Source organism: Piliocolobus tephrosceles, chromosome 8, assembly GCF_002776525.5.
Source record: "Piliocolobus tephrosceles isolate RC106 chromosome 8, ASM277652v3, whole genome shotgun sequence".
NCBI classification, from domain to species: Eukaryota; Metazoa; Chordata; class Mammalia; order Primates; family Cercopithecidae; genus Piliocolobus; species Piliocolobus tephrosceles.
Window position 1 is genome coordinate 73,676,748 of NC_045441.1, and position 11,919 is coordinate 73,688,666.

At 41.9% G+C, this 11,919-nt stretch overlaps 2 protein-coding genes across 2 annotated transcripts in view; one reads left to right on the top strand and one right to left on the bottom strand.

Annotated features, from left to right (window-relative positions):
• Positions 1 to 3,382, bottom strand: part of UMAD1 (UBAP1-MVB12-associated (UMA) domain containing 1) — a 240,687-nt gene extending 237,305 nt beyond the window's left edge. The window contains exon 1 of the mRNA XM_023224888.3: positions 3,233 to 3,382. The gene's annotated coding sequence lies outside the window, so the exon portion shown is untranslated. The remainder of the gene's footprint in view (positions 1 to 3,232) is intronic.
• RPA3 (replication protein A3) lies at positions 2,022 to 7,122 on the top strand. The gene is made up of 4 exons (XM_023224890.3): positions 2,022 to 3,734; positions 4,951 to 5,025; positions 6,099 to 6,207; positions 6,760 to 7,122. The coding sequence occupies exons 1-4, from the start codon at positions 3,636 to 3,638 to the stop codon at positions 6,840 to 6,842; spliced, it is 366 nt and encodes a 121-aa protein (XP_023080658.2). The 5' UTR covers positions 2,022 to 3,635; the 3' UTR covers positions 6,843 to 7,122.
• The last annotated feature ends 4,797 nt before the right edge of the window (positions 7,123 to 11,919 follow it).

Below are 11,919 nucleotides of genomic sequence, written 5' to 3' on the forward strand. Positions count from 1 at the left end.
TGGCTGGGTCATATGGTACATCTAGTTCTAGATCCTTGAGGAATTGCCATACTGTTTTCCATAATGGTTGAACTAGTTTACAATCCCACCAACAGTGTAAAAGTGTTCCTATTTCTCCACATCCTCTCCAACACCTGTTGTTTCCTGATTTTTTAATGATTGCCATTCTAACTGGTGTGAGATGGTATCTCATTGTGGTTTTGATTTGCATTTCTCTGATGGCCAGTGATGATGAGCATTTTTTCATGTGTCTGTTGGCTATATGAATGTCTTCTTTTGAGAAATGTCTGTTCATATCCTTTTTTTTTTTTTTTGAGACGGAGTCTCGCTCTGCGGCCCAGACTGGAGTGCAGTGGCCTGATCTCAGCTCACTGCAAGTTCCGCCTCCCGGGTTCACACCATTCTCCTGCCTCAGCCTCCCGAGTAGCTGGGACTACAGGTGCCCGCCACCATGCCTGGCTAATTTTTTGTGTATTTAGTAGAGACAGGGTTTCACCATGTTGACCAGGTTGGTCTTGAACTTCTGATCTGAGGTGATCCACCCGCCTCCGCCTCCCAAAGTTCTGGGACTACAGGTATGAGCCACTGCGCCGGCCCGATGCTAGGAGTTTTGTAAGCTTGTCTCTTTCCCATGGTTCTTCCCTTAGGATAGGCTGCCCGCAGGCACAGAGCCCTCCTTAGCCTTGGGAAGTGTTTTTAGGAAGTTACATGCACACCCATCTAAGGCCTTCTTCCTTTTTCTGGTGGAGTGTACCTGGAAGATCATACTTTCATACTTTACCATCTTTGTCTCTTAATATGCATGCCCAGGAAGCTGTTTCTCCCTCGGGTCTACATTCAATTAACATTTTGATAACAGGTGTGGACCATCAGGAAATGGCCTCTCCCTGGCGCTGCCGAATTGTCATTTTTAGAGAAGCAAATTCGATAACTGCCAAACCATCACCCGACATTTCTAGTGGGTTGGGGCTCAGCCCACTACTGCCCCGCTCATGCCTACCTGTAACAAAATAAAAATATGCTCTACATACATTCGTCAATATAGATGAATCTCAAAAAGAAACAAGTCAGAAGATACATGTTTCTATTTATATAAAAGTCAAAGATTGGCAATATTAAACAACATACCATTTAGAAATGCCTGCATGTGTAATAACACTATGTAGAAAGGCTTAGGAAGCTTAACACAAATTTCAAGAGAGTGTTTACTTAAGGCTGTAGCAAGGAGGGCTTAACTGGGGAAATGTAAACTGGTAAAATTTACTGGTAACTGGTAAAGTTCCATTCCTTCAGCTGAATGACAGGCCCCATGGATTCATTTCATTTCTCTCAAAACTATGCAAATCGGCTAGCCATACTTTTCTCTGTACGTCATATATTTCGTAATATTTTAAGTGACTCCAAAATATGCAAAAGAAAACTGTTTTAAATTATCTTCTTGCTCATCTCCCTGTTTTAAAAGAAAGCCTTTGCTTAAAAGTGGTCGTTTTCACCGCAAGTAAACAACGACATTAACATCTGGTACTCTCAGGACTGCTCTTTAAAAAAAAAAAAAATCGCTATTACAGGGTGCGTACCAAGGCTCACACCTGTAATCTCAATACTTCGGGAGAGAGAGAGAGAGGGGAGGGAGGGATCGCTTGAGCCCAGGAGTTTGAGATAAGCTTGGTCAACATGGTGAGGCCCCATCTGTACCAAAAAAAAATATATATATATATATATAAAAGCTGGGTGTGGTGGTATGTGCTTATAGTCCCAGCTTATATATATATAAGCTGGGTGTGGTGGTATGTGCTTATAGTCCCAGCTACTTGCAGGCTGAGGTGAGAGGATCGCTTAAGCCTAGGAGTTAAAGGCTACAGTGAGCTATGAGCATGCCACTGCACTCCAGTCTGGGTGACAGAGCAAGATCTTGCCTCAAAAAAAAAATGCTATTAAAGACATTCATGTGTGTACTCTCCCCTATATAATGCACATCAACTTGCTTTGCAAAACAATGCTAAAGTACAAAAGACTTAAAGCTTTAATACAAAATGGACTTTATTGACTTGTACCAATACAACCACAACTTTTTTATACACCACTGACACACATTCTACATCTGTTTAATGAAATCCTTTAAACTACTATTAGTAAAACTAAGACAAACTTATTAAGTGCTAAGTAAACACTAAGGGAGACTATCATTTAATTATCGTACATGAGATTCTAATCTTAAATTGCCACGTCAAGTCTCAAATCGGATCTTTTTTGCCTAAGGGAATTTGAACGATGACAATTCTGTAACTTTGGGCAAATTCACACTCAGTTTCCACAAAGTTATAATACCCAATTAAAACTTCTGTCCAATTTCCACAGTACCGTTTGACGGTATTTTTATGCGCATTCATTCTAGAATATTCCTGGCAAGGCCGCCGGCTTCGGGTCACAAGATGAGCCAGGGACAGACTGGAGACCACCCCCACTCTCCCAGGAATCAGTTATCTTCCAGACCTCCAGATCGCCCTCCAGAGTCTCGCAGTGTGGAGGGCAACGACAGAAAGACTGCTGAGGGGGTTTAAAATGTTGAGTCAAACATACGGCCAAAAGTTAGAGTCAACTGGGACCTTGCAAATCATTCCGCCTAACCCTTCGTTTTGCGGGAGGGGAAAATACGCCTCACAAGGAAGAACCTTAGCTCGGGGAACACTAACTCGGGGTCTGACAACGATTTAAGCTTGTCTCCTCTGATAGTGGCCAGTAGTCCTTCTCCGTTACCCATCCTTAAGTGCTTCTATTGGCTCCCAACACGGAGGAGGTAGCGGGGTGAGAGAACCGGCCCCTCCGCAGTGTGGCCAGGTTGGGCTAAAAAACGTCTTAGAAGTCTCTCTTCTTACAGGTGGAGAAACTGGAAAAAGTAGAGTGACGCAGCGAAGGGAGTAAATCGACCCTCAGCCAACAAGTGGCAAAAGCCTGAAGAAAGTGATCAAGAGCACTGATGACCCCTCTCCCCATCTCCAAGGGGGCGGGTATCACAACCCCGACGCCACACCACATATCATTCGGCAAAACTCCCGCGCCTCCCACGCAGAACCGGGAAGAGGGAAGGCGGGGCAACAGTAACAGCTGGTACGCAGCACCCACAGCACCGCGGCAGCAGCTGGTACCGAAATCCCGCCTAGCTCTTTTGACTCTGTCCGCGGGAAGAATGGGGTAATAGTAAGGCTGCGGCGCCTCCCGCGAGAAGAGGTACCTGAGGCTCGCGCCGCAGTCCCCCGCCGCGCCGGCACCGGAGCTCCACACCCCACTTCCGGGGTCAAGTCACCGCGGAGAATCCTGTGATCGCAGAAGAGTAGCCTCAGGTTCCGCCCCTATCCAAGCCCCGCCTCCACTGCCTCTCGCCCTGCATCAGGCAACTTCCAGGACGCCGTGCGTCACTAAGCAGCCAATCTCCACTTCCGGACGCATCCCGCCCCTTCTCCACCCCTTTCAGAGACAGCGCGATTGCGATTTAGGTTTCCGCGCAATTAATTGGCGAAGCTGGAGCGCTAGTCTTCGCTGATTGGTGCCGGGAAATCTGACCCATAGACACCCGCGGGGCGCACAGTTTCAGTAGTCCGTGGGTTTCCCGCCAGCTGCAGTCTTGGGCCATAATCATGGTGGACACGATGGAGTTACCGAGGTCGCGCATCAACGCTGGCATGCTAGCTCAGTTCATCGACAAGCCTGTCTGCTTCGTAGGGAGGCTGGAAAAGGTATGCGGGTTCGCAGTCATGGGCTCCCCTGTCCGTAGCTGGAGGGAGGGACCCCGTGACCGCCTGGGTGGCGGATTCTGAGTGGATAACGGCGGATGAAAAAGGACGGAAAGCCTCAGATCACTGCGCTCCCGAATCCTGTATTTTGCAAAAGGAGACTTTTTGGAAATTCTTTACCCGTTGTAGCCCCATTTTGGCGCCTCTTTTGTGACACGGAAACAAGGTGTTTTCAGATGCTCTGCGTTCTAAATTCCAGTACCCGTCGCCTCCGTTCTGGTCGTGCTTACATAAAGGAAATTATAAACACGACTCCCATATCTACCTTCAGATTTCTTAGTTTACTCAGACGTGATGGACGCCGACAAAACTAATCCGCTGGTTTCCTTCTCTTCTGAAATTGCTTCTTTTTGCAAACCTCGTTTCCTCGTAATCGCTTCTCTGTAAAACACGCCTTGACTGTCCGCTTTGGGTCCCGTAGTAGCGAGTTATCTAACCCCACTATTAAAGTGAAGTTCCCTCATTCTACAGGCGAGAAACAGGCCCACAGTCTTGGAATCAGTGACCTGAAAAGCTGAGGAAAAGAAAACTATTATATAAAGACTTATTTAGTAGCTCATTTCATCCACACATCCTTTTCCTTAAATGAGTGTTGGTCTGACTTGCCAAGTAGGGAAAATGAGTATAAGTGGTAGGTGGTTGACTGAAATGCTCAGAAACTCAGCAAGTGGCAAAGGTAGCATTCAAACGCGATCTGACAGCGCTCTTTACAGCTGCTTCCCAGGAGTAGGACACAGATATTCTAGCAACCAGTTCTCCTTTTACTTCATCATGCCTGATTTTTAAAACATACCCTCCATGGGATATGTGCTAAATCATGAGTGCCAGCAGCTTTCACTATTCGATAGGGTGGGCTTCCTTTGATCTGTTATTAGAATAGGGTTGCCATATTTAGCAAATACAGAACCTACTTATACACTACAAAAAAAAAAAAATCCTTGTTTATCTGAGATTCAAAATTAACTGTTTTCCATGAAGAGATTTGGTAACATAAGATTATAATTTGAACTAATAAGTTGAATAAACTGAATGAATAGAACGAATAAACTGTTCAAAAAAACAGTTGATTTGTGCTCAACTAAGGATCAATGTACTCATCTTTTGTCAAACTTTTTTGTTGTTGTTTCGGTGAGATTTTAATCTTATGTTTCGTTTTTAGATTCATCCCACTGGAAAAATGTTTATTCTTTCAGATGGAGAAGGAAAAAATGGAACCATCGAGTTGATGGAACCCGTATGTTTAAATATTAATAAGTCTCATATATATTATAGTTAATTCATCTAGATTTGGTTTGTTGCCGATGTTTCTAATTTTTTGGAATGAATTTAAAAAGTATGAGCTGGTAAAACGTCCCTGGCTCTAAAATTAAATTCTTGTACTAGTCTCTCATTATATTTCCTTTTACATTTTTAACCAATGATTTTTTGGGTTTCATGATTTTTGAACATATCCCATAAATACTGGATAACAATTCTCATTCCTTATGAAAGACCATAAAATCACATAAGAAAAATTTAAATTGCTTTTTTCTTCCTCAAGAGGTTTTTTGTTTTGTTTTTGTTTTTTGTTTTGAGACAGGGTCTCACTCTGTTGCCCCAGGTGGAATGCAGTGCCACCATTGTGGCTCACTGCAGCCTTAGCCTCCCGAGATCAAGTTCCTCCCATCTCAACCTCCCCAGTAGCTGGGACTACAGGCATGCTCAACTATGCCTGGCTAATTTTTGTTTTGTTTTGTTTTTCGTAGAGATGGAGTCTTCCTATGTTGCTCAGGCTGGTCTTGAACTCTTGGTCTCAGGCAGTCCTCCTGCCTCGATCAGCCGCTCAAGAGTTTTAAATTTTATTTTATTTTCTATTTTTGTTCATATATTTCAGTTTTTACTTATTTATTTTTGCATTTTATGTTTAACATACTTAAAACTTGTTTTGGCATTTTGTCAAGACAAATCCATATGCTATTTGGTTAATGTATACAGAACACATTGTGAAATACAGATTATAGAAGATTCCTCTCATAGGAAATTACTGCTTATAGAAATGCTGGACATTTTCAATAGTGATTTCGGCTTTAACTTGAATTGTAGCTTTGGACTTGAAGCTACTACTAAATGTAACAGGAATGTTAACATGCTGACAGTTAAGTACTCAAACATTTGTTAACAAGTTACATTTTAACTTTTGCATTGGTAATTTTTAAAATTACTTTGTTACTTGAAGTGAAAGATTAGGAACCTGTATAACAGTTTTCCAAATTAATTGTCAACTGAAAATGTGATAACACCAAATTGATGTCTTGTTCTGTGTCTTAGCTTGATGAAGAAATCTCTGGAATTATGGAAGTGGTTGGAAAAGTAACCGCCAAGGCCACCATCTTGTGTACATCTTATGTCCAATTTAAAGAAGATAACCATCCTTTTGGTAAATAAAGCATTCTAGTATTGACTGGTTTTATGTAATTAGCAGGAAAACTTTTTATTTTTAATTTGATATATATTGGTCTAGAGATTTAGTACTGCTATATTTTCAATTGCTATAGAATTTTGTAATCCTAAAGGAAAATGGGGGTACATTTTGTTTTGACCTGCTTCTAAGTAGTGCTTATATATGTAAGAAACTCAGTAAAGATTAATTAATATTTGTCGAAAGATAATATTTTTAATATAACAAAAATAGTATTAGTTTTTTTGTTGTAATATATGAATTGAAGGAACTGAATAATGCATAACACCCAAACACTACCAGGCAGAAACTGCCTGTATAATGAACATCAAAATGGATGGTACTCCCATGTCTTTTTTTTTTTTTTTTGGCATCACAGTTAAATACAAGAATCCATAATCCATATGTCCATTTCTAGAAATTCACTTCCAAAAGGGTGAGAAAAAGGAAATAGGTAAAAATATCTTAGATAATAATTGATGTTACAACTTTCCACTGTAGATTAAATGTTTGCTTAAATGTTTCTTTCAGATCTTGGACTTTACAATGAAGCTGTGAAAATTATCCATGAGTTCCCTCAGTTTTATCCTTTAGGGATTGTGCAAAATGATTGATCGTGATGGATTTTCATATAATTGCAAATGAGCTATATTAAAGACTATTAAAGGAAGCCCCTCTTGTTTGAGGGAGAGATTTCTGTGCTTTCTCATATTTAATTTACTCTTTTTAAGATATTCCAACCTAGAGTTTTTGATGGAACTGATGTATTGACAGTTCTCACCTAAGTCCTTTTATAAAGAATTGCTACTCCAATATATGGTCAGATTAGATGCAAGAATAAAGCAATTGTCTGAGTTTAGGTTTCTATTTTATTAATAAAAACTAAAATGGTACATACTGTTGGTCTTTTCATTTTCATTGTTTTAGTCATGTATTCAAGCACAAACTTGAAATTTCATAGCTGTAAGGTCAAGATTAAACCTACCAAATAAAATCTTGGGTCAGCAGTGTTAGGGATTTACTCACCTTTTCCCACACTATACCATGATAATTATTTCCTTGATACTCTACTTATAAAATGAATTAGATGACATTAAAAAGGCAAACAGAGACGGGGTGCGGTAGCTTACTCCTGTAATCCCAATACTTTACAAAGCCGAGGCGGGTGGATCACCTAAGGTCAGGATTTCGAGACCAGCCTCACCAATATAATGAAACCCCGTCTCTATTAAAAATACAAAAATTAGCTGGGCGTGGCGGCAGGCACCTGTAATCTCAGCTACTCAGGAGACTGAGACAGGAGAATCGCTTGAACCCAGGAGGCAGAGGTTGCAGTGAGCCGAGATTGTGCCATTGCACTCCAGCCTGGGCAACAAGAGCGAAACTCCATCTCGAGAAAAGGCAAACAGAATCTTACATCTTCTGTAATTTGTGAAGTATCTCTTTTTCTGGCTTGGTTTGGTTTTGTTTTTGTAGAGACAGGATCTCACTCTGTTGCCCAGGCTGCAATACAGTGGTACAATCATGGCTCACTGCAGCCTTGAACTTCTGGGCTCAGCCTCCCGAGTAGCTCAGACTACAGGTGGGCACTACCACACACAGCTAGGTTTTCCTAAATTTCTGTCTAGAGATGAGGTCTCACTGTGTTTCCCAGGCTGGACTCAAACGCCTAGCCTCAAGCAATACTTCGGCCTTAGCCTCCCAAAGTGTTGGGATTACATGCCCAGCCTTCCTGGGTTTTAAAACATTTACTAAATTCCAAACAAGGAATATATGGTCATTGAAAGAGTTGATGGAATCATTTGACTTTTTTCTTCTTCTTTTTTTCTTCTTTTCAACTGTCATTATCTTTAGTATGGAATTTCTCTCTAGCACCATGTTGGAGGTGAGCAGGGAAGATGTGGCAGGTTTGGAATAAGGTAGTATAGAATAACTGATGACCTGTGTGGCCAGTTAGGTTTTATGGCTTGACCCATTGTCTTGAATAAGGAAATAAAATAATTCTAAATCCATATAGATTACTATATACCAAAAATATTTAGTTTTAATTAGTATAATCTTAAATTTCAACTTCTGTCATCCAAAAATACTCTGCTCATTACTCGAGGACATTGCCATAACCACTTACGGTAAAGCGTTCTATTACATGAAATGAAGACAGTTGTACAGTTATACGCTGTATAATGACTTTGGTCAATGACAGACTGCATATATGATGGTGGTCCCATAAGATCATAATGGAACTGAAAAATTCCTGTCGCCTAAAGACAAAGGCATGATAACGTCTTAGCACAATGCATTACTCACATGTTTGTGGTGATGCTGGTGTGAACAAGCAGCACAGTAGGCTGCATATAAAAGTATTACACAGAATTATGTATGGTACATAGTACTATTTATCATTATTTTAAACTATACCCCTACTTACAGGAAAAAAGGTAACTGTAAACAGCCTCGGGAGAGTCCTTCAGGAGGTCTTCCCAAAGAAGGCCTTATTATAGGAGATGACAGTTCCTTGCATGTTATGGCCCTTGAAGAACTTCCACTGGGACAAGATATGGAGATAGAAGACAGTGATATTGATGATCCTGACCCTGTGTAGGCCTAGGCTAGTATGTGTGCTTGTGTTTTAGTTTTTAACAAAATAGTTAAAATGTAAAAAGAAAGTTTAATTTTGAAAATAGAAAAAAGTTCATAAGAATACAAAGAAAAATATTTTTGTTCAGCTGTACAGTGTGTTTTAAGCTAAGTGTTACTCAAAAAGAGTGAAAATGTTTTTAGAAAATGTACCTTTTTTATTTATTTGCTTATTTTTTTGAGATGGAGCATTGCTCTGTCGCCTGGGCTGGAGTGCAGTGGCACGATCTCAGCTCACTGCAACCTCTGCCTCCCGGGTTCAAGTGATTCTCCTGCCTCAGTCTCCCGAGTAGCCGGGACTACAGACATGTGTCACTATGCCCAACTAATTTTTGTATTTTTAGTAGAGACAGGATTTCACCATGTTGGTTGGCCAGGATGGTCTCAATCTCTTGACCTCGTGATCTGCCTGCCTTGGCCTCCCAAATAGCCAGGATTACAGGCATGAGCCACCGCACCTGGCCTACCGTACCTTTTCTATGTTCTGTGTGTAGTGGTGCATGCCTATAGCCCCAGCTACTTGGGAGGCTAAAGTGGCAGGATAGCTCGAATGCAGGAGTTCGAAGCTGCAGTGAGCAATAGTCATGCTGCTGTGTACTTCAGCCTGCACGACACAGCAAGACCCCATCCAAAAAAGAAAAGTTAAAAAAAAATTAAAAGTGCATAAAGTAAAAAAGCTACAATAAGCGAGGGTTAATTTATTATTGAAGAAAGAAAAATATATTTTTATAAATTTAGTGTGACCTAAGTATGTAAAGTCTACAGTAGGGTCCAGTAATGTCCTAGGTCCTCACATTACTCACCACTCACTCACACCTGGAAGTCACCACTCACTCACACCTGGAAGCAGCTTTCAGTCTGCAAGCACAATTTATGGTCAGTGCCCTATACAGGTGTATTTTTTTTTTCTTTTAAATACAGGGCCTTGCTCTGTTACTCAGGCAGGAGTGCGCCTCCCACCTCAACCTCCTAAGAAGCTAGGACTACAGGTACACACCATTACATCCAGTGAATTTTTGTGTTTTTTGGTAGAGATGGGATCTCACTATGTTACCCGGTCTGGTCTAGAACCCATTTTTTAATCTTCTGTACTGTAATTTGTTTTTGTTTTTTGAGATGAAGCCTTGCTGTGTCACCCAGACTGGAGTACAATGGCATGATCTTGGCTCATTGCAACCTCTGCCCCCCAGGTTCAAGAGATTCTCTCGCCTCAGCCTCCTGAGTAGCTGGGATTACAGTTGTCCACCATTGAGCCTGGCTAATTTTTGTATTTTTAGTAGAGATGGGGTTTCATCATGTTGGCCAAGCTGGTATCAAACCCCTGACCTCAAGTGATCTGCCCACCTCGGCCTCCCAAAATGCTAGGATTACAGGCATGAGTCACTGTGCCTGGGCTATACCATATTTTTACTGTATCTTTTCTACAGTTAGATATACAAATACTGACCATTCTATTAAAACTGCACAAAGTCTTCAGTACAACAACATGCTGTATAGGTCTGTAGCCTAGGAGCAATAGGATGTATCATCTAAGTTTGCGAAAGTATGCTGTGTGAGGTTCACACAATAATGAAATTGTCTAATGGTTCATTTCTCAAACGTATTCCCATTCAGAGACTAGTTGAAAATGAGGAGAGACATCAGCCAGTCTCAATAACAATGTTGTCTTGAATGCCAAAGGAGTCTGCATTAGTCCATTTTCACACTGCTATAAAGATACTCCCCGAGAATGGGTAATTTATAAACAAAGGAGGCTTAATTGACTCACAATTCCACGTGACTGGGGAGGCCTCAGGAAACTTACAATCATGGTGGAAGGGGAAGCAGGCACCTTCACAAGGCAGAGAGAGAGAGAGACAGAGAGAGCAAGAGCAGGGAAAACTGCCTTATAAAACCATCAGATCAGCTGAGCACAGTGGCTCACACCTGTAATCCCAGCACTTTGGGAGGCCGAGGTGGGCGGATCATTCATGGTCAGACATTCGAGAACAGCCTGCCCAACATGGCAAAGCCCCATCTCTACAAAAAAAATACAAAAACCTGGGCATGGTGGTGCATGCCTGTAGTCCCAGCTACTCCAGAGGCTGAGGCAGGAGAATTGCTTGAACCCAGGAGGCAGAGGTTACAGTAAGCTGAGATCACGCTTACTGACAGAGCAAGAATCCGTCTCAAAAAAAAAAAAAAAAAAAAAAGCCAGCAGATCTCATTGTGAACTCACTCACTATCATGAGAACAGAATGGGAGAACCGCTCTATGATGTAGTTAGTTACCTCCACCTGGTCTCTCCCTTGACAAATGGGGATAACGGGTAGTACAATTCAAGATGAGATTTGGTTGGGGATACAGAGCAAGCCATATCATTCTGCCCCTGGCCCCTCTCAAATCTCATGTCTTTTCACATTTCAGAATCAATCATGCCTTCCCTCTCAATAGCCCCCCCATGCCTTAACTCATTTCAGCATTAACTCAAAAGTCCACAGTCCAAAGTCTTATCTGAGATAAGGCAAGTGCAAGTCCTTTCCACCTATGAGCCCGTACAATCAAAAGCAAGTTAGTTACTTTCTAAATACAATGGTGGTACAGGCATCGGATAAATGCTCCCATTCCAAATGAGAGAAATTGACCAAAACAAAGGGGCTACAGGTCCCATGCAAGTCCAAAATCCAGTGGGGCAGTCATTAAATATTAAACCTCCAAAATAATCTCCTTTGACTTAATGGCTCACATCATGGGCATGCTGATGCAAGGGCTGGGCTCTCATGGCCTTGGGCAGCTCCTTCATGGGCTGGCACTGAGTGTCCTTGGCTTTTCCAGGCACAGGGTGCAAGCTCTCAGTGGAGCTACCATTCTGGGTTCTGGAGGATGGTAGCCCTCATCTCACAGCTCCATTAGGCAGTGCCCCAGTGGGTACTCTGTGGGGGCTCCAATCCCACATTTCCCTAATGCAACACCATAGCAGAGGTTCTCCATGAGGGCTCTGCCCCTGCAGCAGACTTCTGCATGGACATCCAGGTATTTCCATACATCCTGTGAAATCTAGGTGGAAGTTCCCAA

Coding starts and splice junctions, on each gene's coding strand:
- RPA3 (XM_023224890.3), top strand. CDS start 3,636: ATGGTGGACACGATGGAGTTACCGAGGTCGCGCATCAACGCTGGCATG. Junction 3,735..4,950: donor TCGTAGGGAGGCTGGAAAAG/GTATGCGGGTTC, acceptor TTTCGTTTTTAG/ATTCATCCCACTGGAAAAAT. Junction 6,208..6,759: donor AGAAGATAACCATCCTTTTG/GTAAATAAAGCA, acceptor TGTTTCTTTCAG/ATCTTGGACTTTACAATGAA.